The 23,167-nt window shown below is 35.7% G+C and overlaps 1 protein-coding gene across 1 annotated transcript; it reads right to left on the minus strand.

Annotated features, from left to right (window-relative positions):
• Positions 1–2,167: 2,167 nt before the first annotated feature.
• On the minus strand, positions 2,168–23,048 carry LOC129241130 (uncharacterized). The gene is made up of 13 exons (XM_054877314.1): positions 22,853–23,048; positions 20,484–20,620; positions 20,100–20,225; positions 19,921–20,025; positions 17,674–17,765; positions 16,308–16,544; positions 14,963–15,121; positions 14,012–14,190; positions 9,681–9,868; positions 8,991–9,608; positions 7,218–8,149; positions 6,892–7,145; positions 2,168–4,020 (listed from the first exon to the last, which is right to left on the minus strand). The coding sequence occupies exons 1-13, from the start codon at positions 23,046–23,048 to the stop codon at positions 3,767–3,769; spliced, it is 3,477 nt and encodes a 1,158-aa protein (XP_054733289.1). The 3' UTR covers positions 2,168–3,766.
• Between the last annotated feature and the right edge of the window lie 119 nt (positions 23,049–23,167).

Below are 23,167 nucleotides of genomic sequence, written 5' to 3' on the forward strand. Positions count from 1 at the left end.
TATTAGTTTTAAACTAGATGCAATATTATGGATGTATATTCCATAAAAAATGAAAATGATTTCTATAAAAAAAAATTTGAATAAAAAAACGCTTTTTGTTCATGTGGTTACTGGTAGCGTGGTGCAGTATTACTTTGTCAGTAATCAAATTCGCTAAAGTTAAGGTACCTATCAACCTGCTGGCCGACGGCTTCTAAATACAAGGATGCCATAGTATGTGTGCAGCTAGAGTTTTACGCAGCCATTAACTTTTAGAAGTATTTAGCAAACTTAAAAAACTGTATTTCTCAATAGTGTCGGAAATTCGGCTTAATGAAGTAGCGAGTAAAATCCACAAACTTGAGTTGCTGGAAATGAAAATCCCTGTGGGTCATAAATGTGGCGCTTTTACATCGTACGAAAACCATGATGGGGTATACTTTGACACAAAGGCTATAAACAAGGTTATTGCCAGAGCGTGAATAAAACACTGCTCTACATACATACATAGAGCAATTCTAATATATATATATATATATAATTGGCGCGTACACCCTTTTTGGGGGTTTGGCCGAGCTCCTCCTCCTATTTGTGGTGTGAGTCTTGATGTTGTTCCACAATTGGAGGGACCTACAGTTTCAAGCCGACTCCGAACGGCAGATATTTTTATGAGAAGCCTTTTCATGGCAGAAATACACTCGGAGGTTTGCCATTGCCTGCCGAGGGGCGACCGCTGTTAGAAAAATGTTTTTCTTAATTTTGGTGTTTCACCGAGATTCGAATCAACGTTCGCTCTGTGAATTCCGAATATTAATCACCCACCAACCCATTCGGCTACGGCGGCCGCCTAATTCTAACTTAATCGCCTCTATTATTGACCTTAAAAATTCCGATATCAAATGCTTTCACATAACGATTTTTGTTCTATAATAAAGCAAGAACCGAAATATGATATTTATCAAACACCCCGAAATTCTTGACTTACGCTTAAAAAACTGGTTTTTGGCACCTTTGCATACTTATAAGCCTCTCTCTTATTTGACTATCAACCGATTTTCAATTTCTGATTTTTTACCGGTTTCAGAAAGCAGACACTTGGATCTTCCCAACGTTGTATATTTTAATTAAGAAAAGTTAAAACATCTGTGCATAGAATATTCCCTGCAAATGCAATTTTTTTTAATTTCTTTCGCCTTTTCTCAACTTTGGCTATATTTTTAAGTGACGTGCACTTGTTTTACACGACACCACTAGCAAACAAATTTTGTAGCTTTTGATATCGGGGGCTTAAACGTTAATAGAAGATGCTATTAAGTTAGCATTGTTTATATGAAAAGCTTAGCAAGAAGGGTGTGTTTTCCAAGGAATATAGCAAAGTACATTAGATAATGTTGTGTCTTATAATGAAGTGCCTTATATCAAAGTTCCAGGCGTCACTTTATCTTGAATACTACAACTTCCCTCGGAAGAAACTTTTACAAGCTCATGCATACATATGTAAGACATTTTCCGCAGCGGAATATTTTTTTTTTAAATAACCTTAGCTACCATAAAAAATATATAAAAAATGTCTTAAAAGTAAACTGCTAAGTTATCAATTACAAGCCCTGATTGGGTATTTTGATTTTGGCACCACTATTGCTATGTGTTTAAAGTGCGTGTCTTTCACTGTTTTCATAAAAATTAATAATAAATAGTAAAAATATAAACTAATTTAATAAAAAAAAGTCTTATAACAATAACAAACAAGTATGTACGTAAAAAATATCTTACAAATAAACCTGTGCGTCAAATTGAGATGACCAGGTTAAAGGTGTACACGTTCGATTACAGCATAGGTAAAGTACGTTTTTGGTCTAAAAGCCCAAATTTTTACATAGACATGTGAACTTTCCAAAATTTCACCAGCATAGCAAAGAGAATAATACATTACTTATTTTCGAACTGAGAGTGTTTATTTCATATTTTGAATTTGTTTCTAGATATTTTTTTTAGGTCATCACTCATATCCTGCTTCTTGAAACATCAGATGCTACAAACAATTTCTTTTAATAGTGGCCGCTTCTTCTCAGAAAATAATAATAATAATAATAAAATTTCTTGTCAGAAAACAACCAAATTTAATGGTTTATGGTGTATGGGTAATGGGTGCAAGTCTGCATCAAAAGTATTTTGAAAATCTGCCTGTTTAAATTCTTGCCAGGGCAGTTGCTCTGTTTCGTGAACTCCTCACTCTACTCTACAAGTATTTCGAATACTGCAGGCTTCTCCATTTGTGGGACATTGCCAAGCTACGCTCCCTGAATTGAATGAGAAGCTCAGTCAAAAAACTAATAATAGATGTACATATTTTCCAATTATATGTATATACAAGGGGGGTAGGAGTAAATTCATTACATTGAAAACCGACCTTATGAGATCAAAACAAACTAAGCAGACCCAGGACTCAGTTCATAGCATATTGACTTGCTTTTCTAGAATCTATTAAGCCTACGTAGGTGTCCCTCATTGATTGTAGATCTTACTTTTTAAGAACTTTCCTTATTTGTGGTGTGCGTCTTGATGTTTTCCACAAATGGCGGAACCTACGGTTTTATGCCGCCTCCGAATGGCAGATGGTTACTTATGAGCAGATTTTTCATGGCAGAAACACACTGCGGAGTTAGCCATCGCCTGAGTAGTACTTTCCGTTTCTTCTTTTCTCGGCTATAACTTTTTCCCCGTATATTCTTTCTTTTCATTCCTTCACTTGTCTCTTATGGCGATGGTACGTATGTTTGAAGGAGTTGATTACCTCATATAGACGTAACAAATTTTAAGGAGCCATAAAGCTACTGTCACTTTTTGGGTATTTAACCAGATACTCCGCTTATTTGTGGCGCGGATCTTGATGTTTTCCACAAATGGAGGAACCTACAGTTTCAAGCCGACTCTGAACGGCAGATATTTCTTATGAAAAGCTTTTTCACGGCAGAAATACACACGGATGTTTGCCATTACATGCCGAGATTTGACCGCTATTAAAAAAACCTTTTCTATCATTTGAGCTCTCATTCACGGAAATTCGAACCTACGCACCTTCGAATGGCAGTCACGCACCAACTCATTCGGCTACAGCGGCCACCGATAATAGGAGTATGAGTACATATTTTGATTATACATACATACAGATCCGACGGTCTTCTCGTTATAATAAAGATTAGATATGTAGGTCAGTGACAACTCTCAGATTAAATATAAGCAATGTATAATTTTACCTTGTTACTTAAAGTTATGGAAAGGTTAAAAGTAAAAAACTAAACAGTTTGGAAGATACCTTCAACAGTTTTGGACACAGTACTCTGTAAGACTTCTCCTATCAAACGTGTAACTCATTTCGATCCTTAGTGGTCTTTTTTGTCGCACAGTGTAATTAATCTTTGATTCTGTTTGAAAATTTAATCACGGAAAGGCAGTGATTGTATCGTTTTCTTATCTTAATTTTGCTTATCTGCGTTTGCTGATTTCCAACTGTTTTCTTTGTTGTTGTCCTTTTAATTGTTGTATTTTGAAAACAAGCGCTTAGAAAAATTCCTTATATATAGGTATGGTATATCATTTAATTAGGGCACACAATACACATACTCGGTCATGCATGCTGGATCGATAAATCCTTAGCGTATGCCTCTTCCGTACTCGTTGGAGTAATGTTAAAGCGACAGCAATAGCAGCACTAAAATTTAACGGCAACATATCACACAGTCGTTTCCCGATCGACATGTATATACTCGACCGGCTGTAGCCCGTGTCAAGAGGCTGGATCAATAAACAGTGACTCCTTGTTGAAGTCCTTTTTGAGTGTACCATTTATGGTAATCTTTTGGCCAACAGTTTTTTTACGTTTCCTCAATAAACCAAAAATACAGAATATGAGGCAGGCAGTAACGGCCGCCGCTATACAGCCAAGCGCTGCAAATACACCTCCAGGCAGTTCAAGTAGTTTGCGCGCGGAACCGCACTCCTGTTCAGATTCATCAAATCCTGATGGGCAGTTATTGTGACCTAGAGAAGAAAATTTTGGAAAAAAATCGTATTTCAAATTAAAATATTTTCATATAATAAGTTGTATTTTTATTTGGGTTACGAGAATATTGAGCCTTATGAATGTATAGAACGCCAGCTATTAGGGTTGCTGCACTGCCGCAAACTCATCATGATATTCTCAAAAATTTTCACAGTACATTTACTTGTGAGGTTAGTTTATGTAAGGAGTGTTGTATGAACGAAAGATGAATGAGAGCGGGCAGGATACATCATTTCGATTGCGACTAGTTTCATTAGAAACCAATCGTTCCTAGGACCCTTTATTAATCATATGCTTTCAATAAATGTTTGCAAAATTTTAGGAATATAAAACTTGTCTCACATCAAATACTAATACATATTTTCTATTCGATTCCTAAAATGATTCAAAATTTATGAAAGGGAATTTCATGTCTACAATTTACATATATTTTCAAGATGTAGCAACAACCTCAACAAGTAGGTAGGTAGGTTTGGAAGCCGCATCGCACATAGGAACAGCGATGCCACTTAGGCCACGAAATGGGTCCGTTGTGAGCTACAGGGGCTGGGCTACGTTTTCTCTTCCAGATTGAACCATTCTAAGATTTGGATAAAGCGTAAAAGGTTTTTAACACACAATGTTTGGCATACAGGTACCTTCTCTTGCCAGTTGGTCAGCACTTGAGTTCCCTGGTATATCTCTGTGGATTGGAACCCTGCATAAGATAATACGATACTGTTTATGTATCTCACTAAAAGATTGGCGACAATTTTAGATGCTCCTTGATGTTATTTGGGATGCATCCAGAGCCCGTAGGGCAGCTTGGCTATCTGATCGAATGCAGATATCTTTTGATGATATTCTGATTATCTCTAACCATCTTAAGGCTTCATAAAAAGCGCTCATTTCTGCTTGAAAAACACTACAATGATGCGTTCGTTTACAGGATTCTCTGATAAAAAGCTCCTCCCCATACGAGGTGTGTTCAAAAAATAAGGTGAAGTCCAATTTTGTAGGCTACGTACATTCGACTTTCGATTATTATTTTTTTATGTTGGTGCACTCGTCTCGAAGATACGAGTATGTTCACGGTTTTAAGAATATAGGATCTTTAGTTTGTTTGTGAGAGGCATAAATAAGTCAAGTGCTTTGTGTGTTCGGCGATTTTCTGCTATCGACTCTTGGCTCTCCTGGACTCTTCCATTGGGACGATTGGGCTTTGGTTTCGATGTCATAACCATATACCCATGATTCGTCACAAGTTATACCCTTTTAAGCAAATCTTGATCATCATTGAAGTCTTTCAACAATTCCTGAGCGATGCTCATGAGATGTTGTTTTTGGTCAAAATACAGCAATTTCGCAACGCCCAAAATTTCCGGAAAGATTGCATGGCATGAGCCAACCAATATGCCGATATCCTTAGCAAATTTTCTTATAGTGATTTGACGATTCTCCAAAACAATTCTCTTCACTTTCTCTATATTTTCATCGGTTGTTGATGTGCTGGGCCGTCCAGAGTGAGCGTCGTCATTCCGACCTTCTGTGAAAAGCTTGTACCACTTGTAAATATTTTTTTGACTCAGAGTACTCTCACCGTATGCCACTGTGAATATTTCAAGTATTTTTGAGCACTTGATTCCATTTTTTACACAAAATTTTATGCAACGTCTTTGATCCATTTTTTCGATAGCAGAAAATCGCTAAACACTTGCCTTATTTATGCCTCTCACAAACAAACTAAAGATCCTATATTGCTATAATTTGAAAATTCACCTTATTTTTTTAGCACACTTCGTAAAATTTGATCCTACACCGGTATCCATTTTAGATCCGCCAGTGTATATCTCAAGGGGTGTGTTGGGTGATGGATCTTTTTCAAGCCATTCTAGTCTAGAAAGAATTTTCACTGAGAAATTCGTTTGAAAGAGAATAGGAGGGTGATAATCACAATCATTAGGTATATTCGTATAGGTGTTTAAGATGGTTGAATGTCCATGTGTGACAGTATTCCATTGTGAGCTCGCTCTTAGCCTTAAAGCGAAATAGGCCGCTGAATATTTGCACAAGAGATCGAGGGGTGGCAGATGTAATATGATGTCCAAAGCCATGGACGGCGTGGTTTTCATTATGCCACATATTTCTAATTCCGCTGACCTCTGCTTCTTTGGTCTATTTCTGCATAGCACACCACCAGATAACATTTCCATATAGAAGAATGGGCGTGACAACTGCAGTATAATGCCAATGAGCAACCTTAGGTTTGATTTCCGTGGTCTTACCTAAAGCTCCCTTACAGACTTAAAAAGCTAGGCCAGCTTTTCTAACACTTTCTAAGATGTTTGACTTCCAAGTCCGAAATGACAAGAGCTTCTCCCTTAAGCATAATTGGACTTAACTGAGTGATTCTATGTTTCCTAGTGCACAATATGACTCCTAAACTACACTTTTCTGCCCATCTAGAAAGTATATATGTATAGAGCATTTGGTATTAAGTCTCCTAATGTAGACACAAATTTACCAGAGGCCGATTCTAGTATTAACAGAATTTTATTCACAACTGCGTTTCATAAAAACGGTGAGCGGACTCCACCTTGCGGTGTACTTCTACTCACCAATCTCCTCACCGTCTCTACTAAGACAGAATAACTCTTCTTCAACAAATTAAATATAATATTGCTAAATTTTTGTAATTACTCGATTTTTGCCCTATAAAACCGCTGTATTTAAAAACAACAAGCTGCCCAATTCAGCTGTAAGACCAGAATACAGATAGCTGTGTTTGTGGGAAAATATCAGGATAAGAAGGTATGTAATAGAATATTTTTTGATGGTGCAATGAAGAACTATGCATAAAAATCACTTACCGTCACACCACAGGTTCCCCGCAATACACGCATCCAACTCGGGGCATTTATATTCGCAATCAGACTCCTTTGGATAGAATCCGATATCGGTTAGTGTGTCATTACCACCAGCAGTACCGCCAGTCATAACGCTGGTGTTGCTTTGTAGGTCTAGCTGTTGAATTAAGGAATTCCGAGTGCGATATATTTCCAACCATGTGAAGGCGATATCACCGGGTTCTTTTAGTATTGGTTCCAAAACTAAGCTGACAGGCCTAAAATAAAAAACATAACATAATTTATTACAATAACAATCGATATTTATGCACCGATTCTATCAAACTTACTTATTGGAAAATAATGGCTGACCATTTGTCCAATCCTCCGAAAATATATGCAATGATGTCGGTCTCGGTCCGCTCTGCGCCGGACATATAACGCGCATTACCTTTAGCGGTCGACCCGCATATATGATTAAACGGTTTTTCGTATGACAACGCATAGCGTCCTCTGAAGTAGGATCTGTGGGCAAATAAGAGCCCCATGTCTGCACGAATAACGAGTGTTCCAATGTTTGCGCTTCAATGCACCAGGATAGACCTTCACAACTAGAATCTTGTGATTTCATAGGATATTTTATTTCATCTTCACCGCCAGCGCCTTTCAGTTTAAGTCGTTTACGACACTCACTGACTCTTTTAAATTCATAAGAAGCGAAAAAGTAAACATCTGCAAAATCTTCCGATATATTTAGACGAGTCACAGTGAATGATAGCTCCATGACACGTGAATTGGATATAAAGGTTAATGGCGCATTACTATAAAGTGTACTCGAGTTGTCACAAAAACAACCCAGTTGTATTTTCACATCGCGAAATGGCACATCGAACAGACGCAATTCCGTAATACGTCCTTCTGGGTCGAGTTGATTACAACGCGGTCGCCCGGTATGTAGGTCGGGGTCAGTTGTACATGCTGTACCCTCGCCAAACGTAACATTATGCAAAGCTAATCGAACACGTTCCGACGAGCCGGCCTCAAATCGATACAAACATGTGAGATTCTTTGCGCCACCTCTGCCATAAAGAAATACATTTCGTGGTACTTGGATGTTGCCTTTACGCTTTCGAAATACCCGCGAACAAAGTAATGGAACAGGATCTTCTCCTCTCCGTCCGGGCCATGGTTCACCTCCCTGTTCTGTATCGGCAAACTCATAATTGAGTGAAAATTGAGCTGGGAAAAGCGCAGTACCAGTGTGAGTGTGAAACTCTAATTTCTGCAATGAGGATAAAAATAGCAGTGGTTGGAAAAATTTTCAACTTTAAGAGCGGATTCACCGTTCACACCCGTACAACAACTTTTTTTTGGTAATTTTACACTTTCTTTTTTAACTCCGACTTTCTGTGTGTGTTGAACAATATTTGTTCGAATCTAATCGATGTTCATTTTGATTTTGCTTTTCTGGCCGAACGACTTGATGGTTAGGATTGTCATTATCTCTTTTTATATGTGTGGTAGTAATTTATATGTATCAAATTAAAGTTTCCTATGTAGGCAGCTTCAATGTCTATTGACTTCAGATAATAACTAAAATGTGCCGAATTGGAGGGTGAACCGTACTTCAGCATTACTTCCGACTGGAAATCATTCGGGCAGGTTCTGCAATTCACTTCCGATTGAATTTCAATCGAGTCAGCCACACAACCTTCTCGATTGACAGCAAATAAAAAGTTGTTCGGGCAGGAGAGAAAAATCCGCTTTAACTCCTATAAAAATCTTAATTGACGCTGCTATCTCTTTTGACAAGTATTTCTTAAAAGATAATATTTTCAAAATTGATATATTATATATGTATTTCATAATTATCTTAAAGAATAAAAACGATGTGTTGATTAATCACAGATTGCGTGACTAGTGGACTATTCTTTATCATCTGCTATTAAAATATCAATCTTGACCGAGATATCCAAGACCATACCTTGACATTTGCTAAATTATAAATAAATGGCTGATCACACAAAAGAAATAAAGAGTAATATTTTCATTGCTATTTGCCACATGCCCATCTGTACCAGTAGAATCTTCTCTTTTCATCCCTTTAAAAAAATTTAGCTTACCAAATCGCGACCGGAACTGACATAGCTCTCCAATGGGCTGCAAGGTCTCAGCTTATTGTAACCCAATGCATTGTTACTGATGGCAGTGTGATCGCATAATTTAGGTGTTTCATAATCATATATTTCCAACATCAATCTGCGCTTGCCTTTTGAGCTCATCAACGAAACAGAACTCTTTTCGGCTGAAGTCGAGTCTTTGCTACTTTTACTACCACCGGAAATATAATTTAGACTCTCCTTGATGCCGCTTATGCCACTATTGATGACACCACCGCTTTGTTTGCCACCTGTACCCGCTCCTGCTTGTTGATAACCACTATACTTATTTTCATTATTAAATATGCTCGATTGCGTTGGACCGTAAATGTAAGTATCGACTGGATTCCATGCATTATCAATGTTAACGCGTAAATTTTTATTCAATTTAGGATTTTGCGGGCTATAATAGTAATTGCCATAAACGCTTTGGTTAACTGTTGTTGGCTTGCTTCCGGAAGCAGAAGATGCCACTGGTGGCGGTGATGGCGGTTGCCCTGTCGTTGTGGTTGTTTTTGACGAAACATATGTGCCGTAACTGTCCCACATTCTGAGACGCGTTATCCAAGGAGGTAAGTCAGCCTAAAAAGTGACAAAGTTATTGAAAAGCCAATTAAAAGTGGAGGTATATATTGCTTCTACGTGGTTACTTACTCTGCCTAGTGTATTGTTGTCATGAATGGTTTGCTGTAATATCTGCAGGTTGTAGCTTGTGAAGGATAGCCAAATCAGATCACCAGGATAACCATGGAAGTGGTATGTGCAAGTTGTGTTCGGAGGTAGAGTATGTCGAGGGCTTACAATACGACCCATTCGTCCTCTTCGCGAAAATAATACGTCGTCTGCAAGAAATTTTAAGATAAATAAGTTAAGTTTGAGCGCAATAGAAATTGTTACGGATTTGAACTAGGTATTATTTGAAGAATGGTAACACTTAGCTGTCATCTGATTTGACAGAAAATTATTTTTATTCTTCCGCTGAACGAAAATGGTTGTGTATACGCTCAAAGAACGCTGGGAAATATTGCGACATTACTTTGAAAATCATGTTGCAATGTGTACGAAAATTACGTACGGCAACGGGAAGAAGAAAAGCACCGAATGAAGCGTATGTGCGTTACTTTGCGAAAAAAGTAAGAGAAACTGGGTTGCTTATTGACAAACCAACGCGTGACCGACCAAAAACCGTGCGTACACCCGAAAATATTGCTGCTGTGGCCGAGAGTGTTCGTGAATCACCAGGAACATCAGTTCACCGTCGTTCTCAACAATTGGACATTTCGGAGACATCATTGAGACGAATTTTGCGTAAAGACCTTGGTATGACGCCGTACAAAGTCCAATTGGTTCGGCAGCTGAAGCAAACCGACCACCCAATTCACCGGAAGGATTGTACTTCAAAATAAAAAAAACAGTTTGGAAAAATATTGAGTAGTTTCTTTTTTATAGCATTTTTATTTCCGTAAAGTTATATGGCGGACCCTTTATAAGCTGATATGGAATCGCATATATATGTTTAGTCGAGCGAAGAAAAATATTCTTTGAGAAATTATTTTCCTCAATGAGTTCATTACGACCGCCTTTTTCCTTGTTAAGGAGGTACTACTAAATAGTTTCTTCTATAAGTTTTGAGGTTCGATAAAAGATGGCGCTGCTACTAGCCCTTTTTTTTGTTTTTGTTGGTACACTCTTCATATGAAAGTACATAAGGTTTCATTTCAATCTGTCAATTCATCTTTTCTCACAATTCATGCCGTGATTCAGTTTTTATTTTTGGAAGGTTTAAAAGCAAACGAAATTTATTGGATTGGCAACTAAGTAATTCCGAATTTTTTTAGAAAATCAAAGGCAATTTTTTCATGGAACTAAATACTTTATTCTGTAATCTATTGCCCATTTTGATCTATGACCTTTTGCCATCTTTAGGCAGCATCATAATCTCACGTTCATAAAACTTCTGGTTTTTATTAGCAAAAAACTGAATCAGGTACGATTTGAAATCATCATTATTATTAAAATTTTTACCATTCAAGGAGTTTTTTAAAGATCGACACAAAAAGTATTCAGATGGTGCGAGATCAAGACTATAGTAGGTATATGGTGCATGTGGAAAAACATCCCAACCAAGCTCCAATAATTTTTGCCGAGCGGCCAAAGATGTGTGTGGGTTTGCATTGTCATAATGGAATACAATACTTTTTCGATTTGTCAATTCGGGCCGATTTCTTCAATTGCATTGTTTAATTCCGTTAGTTGCTCAATGTAGACATCAGAATTTATCGTTCGGTTGGGTGGTAAGAGTTCAAAGTAGACAATTCCTTTGTAATCCCACCAAACTGATAACAAATATTTTGATGAATATCAGCTTTTGATGTTGTTTGAGTTGGTTCACCTGGCCTGCTCCACAATCTTTTCCGATTGATATTATTGTAAACAACCCATTTTTCATCGCCAGTTTTCAGTCATTTTAAAAATGGATCATTTTAAGTGATTTTCAATGCATGTATGTTGTACATGAAGCTTCTCTGCAATCTCATGTATTGTACTGTGACGATCCGAATCGATTATTGCTTTGATTAGGGCGTCATCAAGTTCAACTGGACGACCAGAGCGTTTTTCATCTTTGAGTTAAAAATTACCAGAACGAAATTTGGCAAACCAATTTTGACACTTCCGCTCTTTTAAGGCTTCGTTACCATAAACAGCACATAACTTTTTATGACCTTGCGATGGCGGTTTCAACAAACGAAAACTACGCAACATATAAAAAACCTTTTTTTTTCTGATTGACAGCTAAATTGCTAACTATCAAATAACAAAATGTGTTTTAAATTTGTACTACGTCTCCAAACCTAAAAATTCAAGTGAAGCCATCTATGAGTGAAATCCGCAATTACTTAGTTCCCAACCCAATATGAACGAATGTTGAAATTGAATAAGAACTTCTCACCATCAATTAGTACAGTAGGAATATGGGTTGCTGAATTTAAATGTGGTCGTACAAACTTAGAAGATGGTCCACGTCAAGGACATTCAAAAACAGCAACAACACCAGAAATCGTAGCAAAAATACAGGATCTAGTTTTAGAAAATCGTTGAGTGACTACAAGAGATTTTGTAGAAGCCCTCTAGGGCAAGCAATATTTTGACTGAAGTATTGGGTTTCAGAATGCTGTGTGGACAATGACTGCTGCATTCGCTAACAATGGAGCAGAAATGCAATCGCATGCGACTTTCTAAGCAACATTTAAAGCGTCTTTTTCATCAGAACAATGCACCCAAGACCATTTTGCACACCAGAGCATTTTGAAAATAATTAAAATCCATGAATTAAAGTTCGAATTGTTGGAACATCCACCGTATTCACAAGATTTGGCCTCTATCGACTTGCAGCTGTTGCCAGATCTAAAAAAAATGCATCGGTGGAAAGCGTATTTCAATAATGACGAGCAGTGCAAGCGTATTTTACAGCCCTTCCAAATTATCACTTTAGGGATGGAGTTCAAAATTGGAATCACGTTGGAACGCGTGTATTGGTGTTCAGGGAGACTATATTGATTATAAAGTGTATTTGAAACTTTAAAAATTTGTTTTTGTTATCGAACTGCAAAACTTTTTAATCAACCTAGTAAACAAAAAAGGCTCCGTGTCAGTTTATTTCCAGGAGTAAAGAATTTTTTTTGACGTCCGCCTCTAGATTCTGAATCTGAATGTTATTTAGAAAATAATGGTGTAGTGCTTCTCTTTTTATATTGTAGTGCTTCTCTTGTATATTGTGCTTCTCTTTTTATATTGAAAGAACCCGTTTCCATATCTGAGGACTTCTTCAATAGTAAAACCAAAAAACTATTCTGTCGAAGTGAGTCCCGATTTAAGGAAGTTGATAAACAAAAAACCTATTTGACTATAGGCCAGACCACGCCTCCTTTGCGCTTGCTAAAGAGATATTATTAATGTATATATAGTTTCTTAAGGTTCAGCGAGAGCTTAACCGACATCACATGTGATCTTTTAGAAATTATATCCCTGAACTATCTATCTCTCAGTCGCAACCAGTTACCGCACTTCTTGTTTGACCATAGAAGCTCCATCAAAAAGTGGAAAAGTTTTTCGCTCAGTTATGAGGAGATATAATAAATAGCTCAAGAACTTATATGAGCCTAGCATATGTGAGTATATATTTCATTTTATTTTATTTTATGTATAGCCTATTCTTCACCTTCTTTGAGGGGAATACGTAATGTTTGGTGGAACTCCATAGTCTTGGAAGTGAGTGTGGTCAAATAGTGACACTGTATATGTGAGATAATGGCTCCCACTCTATGGATAGTACTGTTGTTTAATTCTGTGTGAAAATTTCACTCAGACTCTTTGAGTATTCAGAAGATAGTCAATATGGACAATAAACAATTGTTTGAGTGCCTCTGACCTTCGATTGATGTTTACCTTAAAATACAGAAATGAAATGATTCTCATAGCAAAATGGCAAAGTTGAAAGTTTCATTTACTTAAAGGTTTTAGGTCTTAACCTAATTCCACTGAATCACCACTTATTAGAAAAGTTATTTTCTAATAACATTCGTGACAGGCGACACACCTCCGAGGGTATTTCTGCTACGAGTATGAAGAAACAGCCGCTCGGAGCGACATAAAACATTTGGCCCCTCCATTTGTGGAACAATGTCAAGACGCGCACCACAGTAAATTTATTCGCATACATACTATAGAAAATAAAAATTTAATTACAAGTTTTTTAATCGCCGAACCTTGGACCAAATGTCAGTAGAAAAGCAACAGAAAAAAAATGAATTCTTAATAAATTAAAAAAATAATGTTACAATAAACTTGATTTAATAAATATCAATAATTCATATAGTTCTAAGTTTGAATATTTTTGGGATAACATTTTGTTTTCAAAATAATTGTTTAAGAATAATAACACAAAACAATACAAGAAATAAAATCATGTGTATCCAGGTACTCACCCGGATTTGTTGCATTAATATGGAATTCGCAAGAGTTTTTTGTCCCTTGTGCGAAGTCATATGAATCAGAATCTGTAAATATGATATCGACATCAAGTTCAAAACCACGATTTGGAACTCCTTGTTGTAATGGCGCTGAAAACGGGCTAGAATGGAATGCTACCAACATTTCCGGGCCTCTGAAAACAAAAATATAAATTTGAGTGCTTGAATACCTTACAGTTTACTGCATATAAAATTATCTAAAATTTATTGTTAGGTGGGCAACCAGTACATGTGCTTATTTTGAAGAGGGCCAAAAAAAGGCTGCGCAAAAAGTCTATCTGAAAGCTTGTGAGAAGAGTATCATGGAACAAAAAATTTGTTTGCTTGTGCCACTATAAGCCGTAAAATAAATGTTTATCTTAACTTCGTGATTTAATACCCGAGATTTAAAAACGTTATCTTATTGTGAAGAGCTCAACGATTGCTGCATTTTATACTCAAGAATTATTATCTTCTGATGCCATATTTTTCTAGTGAATTTTTGTACTCAGAGTTCTAAAAGTAGATACTTTTTATTTTTTTATTTTTCAAATAATGAAGGCTCTCAAAAAAGTTTGAAAGTCTTGCTCAAGGAGTGTTCACATAAGTTTATAAATAAAAAAGTTATATTTGCGAAAATACGATATAATAAATTTCGATAGTAAGCTTGCACAAATTTATTTCGACGATTGATTCTGAAGAACCTTAAAATTAGCTACATAGAACTTTTCAGTGAGTGAAATAACCAATCTTCCAGTTAAATCTGCTGAAGCAAGCAAATGTTTAATATTTCACTTATTACTTCACATTTCACAAAAATTTTTGTTTCGATATACTCTCTACATAAGCATTCAAATAGGAGTGGGTTTCTTAATTGTTTTTTTTTTTTGTTAAGTACATTTATACATAATGAAGTCTAAAACTTACCGCGATACCACTCGTGGTAACCAGTCACCTCCGCAGTATTTTGCCAATACTGGATCGTTCGTTGAACTGCCGTCATAGAAAATTAAATGATCGCGTTCTCCTGTACAGTCTGACCACGCGCGAATGGAGCGCGAAGTTTTGTTGAAACTTGCAATCGACCTAATAAATAAAATGTATTATAATATATATGTGTGTAATCCCTCTACTGACATATAAATATAACTCATTTGCTGCAAAAGTGTCATAAAAAAAAATAATAAATAATAATAAACATTTAGATACATAAATATGAGAAAGTGACCACAAGCTCTTCATTTAAGCTGTATGAAAAATTCATGGCGGTATTATTTCGTCCCCTTAGTATTAAAATAGCCTATAAATTTTTTGATGTTTTGAGAAAATGAATTTCAAACTTTTTGTCAAAAGTAGCTCTCACTCAAATCTCGTTATGTCTGTAAATATTTATTATTTTTTGACTGACGTTTTGACCCACTTTGTGGAACTAGAATTTGACAAAATTTTGACCACATATAAAATCGACGATGGAGAATCCAAAAACTCAAAAAAAAAAATAATAGCCTATGAGCACATAGGCTATTGTTATACTAAGGGGACGATTTAACAATATTTCATTAGATGAATGTCTTTTCATTTACTGAGGGAGACAGAGTAAATATGTAGAAAATGCTCGACATTTTGGTTTTTTGGATATGACACTCCTGCAGCAAATGAGCGACATATTTATGTATGTTAATTTAAAAAAAAGGTTCGTACAAGTAAAAGTACACAATTTAATTATTTAAACAAAACGGCTGTACCTATTGTAGGTATGTACATCGAGTTATCGGAGGTAACTCAATAGCGCGAGAACAATCGAGTAAAGCTTTTTCCAGCAGTTAGCTAGAATCTAATATAGTTTGAGAAATCAATAGCTCTGACAACTAATTTACTTCAATTCACTGATACACTAAGCGAAATATTTAATAATAATTTTTTGTAAAATTTCAGTTATTCAATATTTGTAGCTTTTCCATCAGGGACAAAGCATATTAAGTTTCTTCATTCGTTACACCCGGCTCCCAGAAATATTGTATATTTCCAATTTCGGCATTATTTCATTGTGCTCATGTATCATTATCGTTGGTTTAAAAAGTACTATTTTATATTTTAGTATTGACTTTTTGACCAATGATTGTGTATTCGAATTTTTTCGTGTGCTAATTATGCAGAAAAGTAAAGTCCTTTATTGGCATCAAAATTTCGGTGTGGTGTTTGAGTCTCATCTATATATGTATACTTATAACACAAAAAATTATTTTCAATGTAAATACTAAAGTGTGATTACCTTTTCACTAGAGCTTTGTGTTGATTCTCTTGACTAACGGCGATCATTGCATGTTTACTAGTCGGCACCTCTTTTTGTCGTATGGTCCAATAACAGGTTACATTTCTCGGATACATGCCCGGATAATTAGGGCTCTGTAGATGGCACTTATTTCGATAGCATTCATCAAACTGACGTGTACAATAAGTGCCAGGTGTAACTCGCCCCAATTCCAGTGGCTTGTCGGGTAAACCGTATCTGCAGAGAAAAAGGAAAAAAAATATAAGTTTATCGAATACTAATGACTGTATTAAAATAAGTTTAAAAATTTTATTTTCAACCATTTGGCAATAATAAGAAAGATATTATAATACTTATACATACTCAGCAGAAGCCCAAATGCATATATACCGGGTGATTTTTTAGCTATTATCTTTTTAAACAGTTGGTTTAAACAGCTGACGCACGTTTCGTGTTTTGTTTCCTGTCAAACATCTTCAGTTTGGTCTATAATTTAACCATGAATCGTCTTACAAACGAACAACGCTTGCAAATCATTGAATTTTATTATAAAAATGCGTGTTCTGTTAAGAAAGTTTATCGCGCGCTTCTTCTATTTTATGGTCAGTTTAATCGACCTACAGAAGCGGCTATTTTGCAAAAGGATTTAATCAATGGGATTTAATCAATTCAATGGGTACGTAAATAAGCAGAATTGTCGATTTTGGAGTGAAGATCAGCCAGAAGAATTGCAAGAGCTACCAATGTATCCAGAAAAGGACACAGTTTGGTGCGGTTTATGTGCTGCAGGTATATTTGGACCGTACTTCTTCAAAGATGCTGCGAAACGTAACGTAACTGTGAATGGTGAGCGCTACCGTGAAATGATATCCAACTTTTTTTTGCCCAAAATGCAAGAGCTTGACTTGCATGACATGTGGTTTAAGCAAGACGGTGCCACATGCCACACAGCACGCGTAACAATGGACTTGTTGAGAGCCGAGTTCGGTAAACATTTTATTTCACGTTCGGGACCTGTCAATTGGCCACCCAGATCGTGCGATATAACGCATTTAGATTATTTTTTGTGGGACTATGTTAAAGCTCATGTCTATTCAGACAAGCCTGCTTCATTTAACGCATTGGAAGACATCATTAACGCATTCATATGTGAGATACCGGCTGAAACCTTGGAAAGAGTATGCCAAAATTGGACTAAGCGGATAGACCATTTGCATGAAATAATCTTCAAACATTAAATTATATGGACTGTACTATCGATTTAAATAAAAATTTCATGCATTTTATTTTGAATTTATTCTGAATTTTATTTTTGAAAAACTTTCCTATAGCTCTTAAAAAACACCCTTTATATTCACATACGTACCTGACTACAGCATCAGTTTGACTGATAAATTTGTATCGTATTTTGAATTCAAATGGTTTTTCGTCGTGGATATTTTTGGGCGGATGAAATACCTGGAAAAAATTTCATTAAAAAATTAGTTATATGACATAAAAAAATAAATGTGATATTTTTCTCTTTATAAAAATATGTCTAAAAATTAATAAACAATTGGTTTCATTCAAAATCTGGTATTGAAATTATGTTTTTTTTTAATTTTTTAATTCTGACAATCCCTTTTTAAATGATAAATTCCCTACTTTTTTAACAAAATTGATATATGTATACACTTGTAAAGTTTTTATGCCTAGCATTTCCTCTTCATTTTGGCAGATGGAATTCAAGAAATTGTTTTAAACAGTCTCTATTTAGCAATCTTTTTCATGGTAGAAAGGAACTCAGACGATTTTCATTGCATTCATTGAATAGTAGAGGCTATTATTAGAAAAAGCTACATACATATATAAACATCGTATCACATTACAAGTGTATTTTCTAGACCTAATGCAAAGGACGATAATAAGAAAGTATTGGCAGTTAAATGAAAAATCAACAATTCCAGAAGGCTTGACATAATAGGATGCAGATTAGATTTTATGCAAAGGCCAAATATCAATCTGCACGATTGTAGGTTATTGAGTTAGTCGTTAAGCGAGAGAACGACATAATAAGTCCAATGAGGAATTCTGACTTAATGAGAATTGTTAATCTAAGTTAAAAGGTGAATTATCTATAATACCGTTGACCTATGCGAAGCATACACCTTAATGCGTTTATTTCACAAGAAATTGTCGCGACACAGACTACATTTAAATTAATTCTACATATCTGCTTATCTCTAGAGAGCTTCAGAAGACGAGTGAAGCGCCGTGTTTCCAAAATGTTTGGATTTTTACAGATGTCGCCTTAGTGGAAAAGTGTCACATCGAAAGCATCTCGAACGTCTGATTAAAAAAAACTTCTCATAAGAATTGGCGTGCATTAAAAATTAGTCGAATTGGACATAATAAACCCTCCTTCTTCTTTTCTTATTATTTGTAGACATTTTGATGTAAAACAACTGAATTCGGGCACATAAGGTGAGTTCGCTATAGCATTTGATTTGTTGCCTTTTTTTGTTTTTTAAGATTTGGTGGTTGAAATGTTTGTGTACATTCTTATTGAAATTTTGACAATCCAACTTCCAAATTGCAAAAACAAAATACATGTAAATGTTGTTGCAGCTCTAGTGAAGTCACCTCCTATGAAGTCGCGCTGAGGGTCATCTTGAGGCTGTCACACATGAGTACTCCACTCGCTAGACTAGAGAAGAATTCGCTTTAAATATGTAAATTATGCTTTTACGTATGTACATACATACATTCTGTCAAAAAAAACCGGGAATTGTTCAATAAAACGCAAAACAATTGTTTAATCATCAAAACTTATTTTGTCGCCTTCAAAATAGGCTCCACTCGAAGCAATACACATATGCCAACGGTTAATACAGTCATCGAAGCTTATTTTAAACGCGTTTGAAGAGATCTTCTTCAGTTCCTTCAGTAAATTCTCCTTAATGGCTTCTATCGTTTCAAAGCGGCGTCCGCGGAGTGGCAATTTAAGTTTTGGGAAAAGGAAAAAGTCACACAGTGACTTATGTGTACCGCCCGCCTTTTTAAATGATATTTCCCGATATTTTTTTGACAGAATACACTTATACATAAAGTACATCACCGGTAAAATTAATCTTTGGACATAGACTTGATTGTGCTTGGCATATCGGGGTTAGTTTGGTTTACTTAAATTATGCGATTTTGCTGGTCAACTATAAAGACATTTTTGCCATCACATGCAAATGCAATTTTTCCTGGATAACAAAAAAAAATTGATTTTGATAATTTGGAAATTGTTTTAATTTCAATTTACACCAGCAGTTCTTTATATAATATATATATAATTGGCGCGTACACCCTTCTTGTGTGTTTGGCCTAGCTCCTCCTCCTATTTGTGGTGTATGTCTTGATGTTGTTCCACAAATGGAGGGACCTACAGTTTCAAGCCGATTCCAAAGGGGTGATATTAGAAAAAACTTCTTCTGCATTTTGGTCTTTCACCGAGATTCGAACCAACGTTCTCTCTCTGAAATCCGAATGGTAGTCTTGCACGAACCCATTCGGCTACGGCGGCCGCAATAGTTCTTTAGGTAACTAACTAATCTCTTTATAATTTAATTTAAACGTCGATACTTACTTTTACAGACGCAGTTACTGTTGACGTTTCACTAAAATACAGTTGAGGTCCAGTGGCTTTCCCGCACCAGGATCCTCCTGTAAAAGGCCGCCCCAATTCGCTTAACTGAAATTATTTAAAAAAAGAAAAATGTTTTAATGAATCTCTCTTTTCATTATTTAACTCAAATTAGGACTTACCTGCATAAAGCCCTCAGGGCATCCTGGTAACTCTCCAGCAGGATTGACATTGCTTTCGTAACCATCAACATCCGAGTCGACCATTCCTTCATCAAAACGACCCACCGTGAAACTATCGAAAATAATCTAAAGGAATAGAAAAGTAATACTTAATTTCATTTTGAAAACTTATTGTTCATGAAATAATATCGGCTTGGGAAATCACAGCAGATGTTGATTGCTAAAGTGCACATCATTTTATATGCAATTTTATTATAGGTGCATTAATATTTCATTTCTGCCTGCTTTTAAAATCCATTCTAAAGTGGTTATGTACATCTGTTTACATATGTAAGATTATAAATAGTCAGTGAATTTGAGTCCAATACCCAATAATATACTTACTTGCACAATATCGCCCTGTTCACGCCCAGAAGCTGTGAAAGTTAAGTGACACAAAAAAGGCAGTCGATTCCATTGTGGTGTTGGCACTTTTAATGTATAGGTGCGGCCAACATCACCATAATAAGTTCGGTTGCAAACTGAGAATGGCAAATTGAGAATAAAATTTGTATGCGTTAATATGGTAGCTTTTACCTTAGTCTATGTATGTGTGTATATATGTATGTTTCAACACTACCAAAAATTTACTGCAACTATAAATATTTTCTTTTTATGTTTTATTAAGGAGCGTAACCTTCGAGCCTCAATAAAGGGCTCATATCTCTCTCCTGTATAAAGTGGGTACTAATTTTGCTTGAAATACGCTGAAGTTTTATAAACTTAAAAATTTAAATAAAAAATAGTTGCCCTAAGATAGTTCGCCGCCTTTACAGAGGTATTCCCAAGGTCTGTTTCAAAAGTTCCCGAACTGCCTACATATCTCAACAATACCATATTTTGTATGTATCATCCCACATCAACCCCAGATGTTTTAAGGCATAGTTTTATGACATTTGGTTTAATAGACAATGAGTTATTGTGCCTAATGTGGCAGTACTTTTGAACCATCTGTCAAAAATTAAGTTTTAAACGAAATGGCAAATATTAGATTTTGCTTTCAACTCAGCAAAACTACTTTTGAGGAGCATACATGTATTGAAAGTCTTAAAGTTTGAAAGACACTGATCGGGTCGTCCAAGATTTACTGTGAATGAAAAAGCGTTGAAGTTATACTGTAGATTCGCATAAACAGAGCCAACATCTTAATTGCTTTAAATAGAAATGCGCCATTAAAACAGAATTGGCAGCTTGTTGTACAATAATGCGTCTGCTCGTTATTCAAATGTAATAACGGACATTTTGTCCAAGAATGACATTCTGTCCATCAACTATGTATGTACTTCCTGCATTCACTTGATTTATCTCTGTGTAACTTCCTTCTGTTTAAAAAACTGTATTTAGCCATGAAAGAAAATCGCTATACAGACATTGAAGAAAATTAAAGGTCGAGAACTATCATTCTGAACAAACTTACCAAAAACGAGCTAAATAAGTTGTTTATATGTTTCTCGGCTGTGCAAATCCGTATATAAAGTTCGAAGGGTAAGATTTTGGACAACAAAAGTCACCATTACCAAATACTTTTTGTTTTTATAATTTTATTTATGCAGTTTTAGAAGTCGAAGTGTCTTGAGAGGTATAGTAGAGCATTCCCCCGACGGTCGGTTTAACGGGAGCAACACAGAGGTATAAGAAAGGGTATAAGCACAAAATATAAGGTGTAAGCGCCACTTATATGTATATATGCAGAGTGTAACCTCTCCTAACGAACACCTCTATTAGCATGACCAATCAATTGAGCGGAAATTTTTTCTATACCAAATTTTATGTGCAGGAAGAAGTACTCACTTTTGAGTGGACACTTGTCATGGACAGACAAAAGTTGACCAACAGTGAGTGTCCGCCCAAAGAAGCTTTCACTGTATACGTATCTATTAGCTAACAATTTTTAATGTGGTTTTTAATTTAATATAAGCCTTTGCGTATTATTTTTCGATGGTATTTTTAATATGTTAACTAGAGATGTGTCTCCTATGAAACTACGTTTAATGCCCACAGGGTTAGAACAATTGTATATAAGATGATCAAGTATAAGAAATTTGTTGGGTTGCGACTGTCTCTTATATTGGGGTAATGGTATCGCTGATATTTTATTATATTTCGAAGGAAACTTATTGTACATCATCGCTTTATGCACATTCAAAAATCTGACTAAAAATATACTTTTGTGAATGCTTTGCGAAAATATCATCGCATTCCTGAAGATTAAAGAAATGCTTTTTTGAATCAAAACGTTGTCCAAGGCATCAATAGTGCTGACAGGACATGGGTACATGAACACAATAACAGAACAAACCAATAATCATCAATATGAGCTTATTAAGGGGAACGGGCCAAGCCCTAAACAATCAGAGCGTTATTTTTATATTACGACAATGCACCAGCCTATGAAATTGAAAAGAATGGTTTGTGTAGGTAAGTACATTGGTCGCCATAGAGATTGTTTTGAAGGAAATACAATAAATATTGACGAATAACATTTTCAATAATGTGGAAGAAGATTTCTCTTTACTTTCTCTTTCTTCAAAATCTGCCCTTTTAATTTTACGATAGTTTGAGAGTGCTATATCGCTCCCGAATCCTGTTTCTTTTCTCACATTATTACCTTCAAATCGACAATGCACTCTTTTGTGCAATAATTTATTCAAACTGCGATTTGTGCTAAAAGAATTTGTTTTATTTGGAGTTTTTTCGAAGAACTTGTTACTTACCTGAGCAATGTTTTGGCTCATCGCTGCTATCTTCACAATCTGCTCGACCATCACAGAATTTGTCCAATGGTATGCAAATGTTGTTGTTACCTTTGCAAGGGAACTCAGACACGCGGCAAGCAAATCCAAGCATAATCGCCAACTGCACCAGTACCAGTGTAAACCAAGTTCCCCATTTGCCAGTATATACAAACATCTGTAAAACAGAATATATTATAATATTAATTCTACACAATAATTATCTAATTTTTTGTTTCTGTTTTTTGTTAATAATTAACATTGCTGGAAAACAATAATGCGAAGTAAACAAACTTG

Source organism: Anastrepha obliqua, chromosome 3 (assembly GCF_027943255.1).
Source record: "Anastrepha obliqua isolate idAnaObli1 chromosome 3, idAnaObli1_1.0, whole genome shotgun sequence".
Classification (NCBI taxonomy): Eukaryota; Metazoa; Arthropoda; class Insecta; order Diptera; family Tephritidae; genus Anastrepha; species Anastrepha obliqua.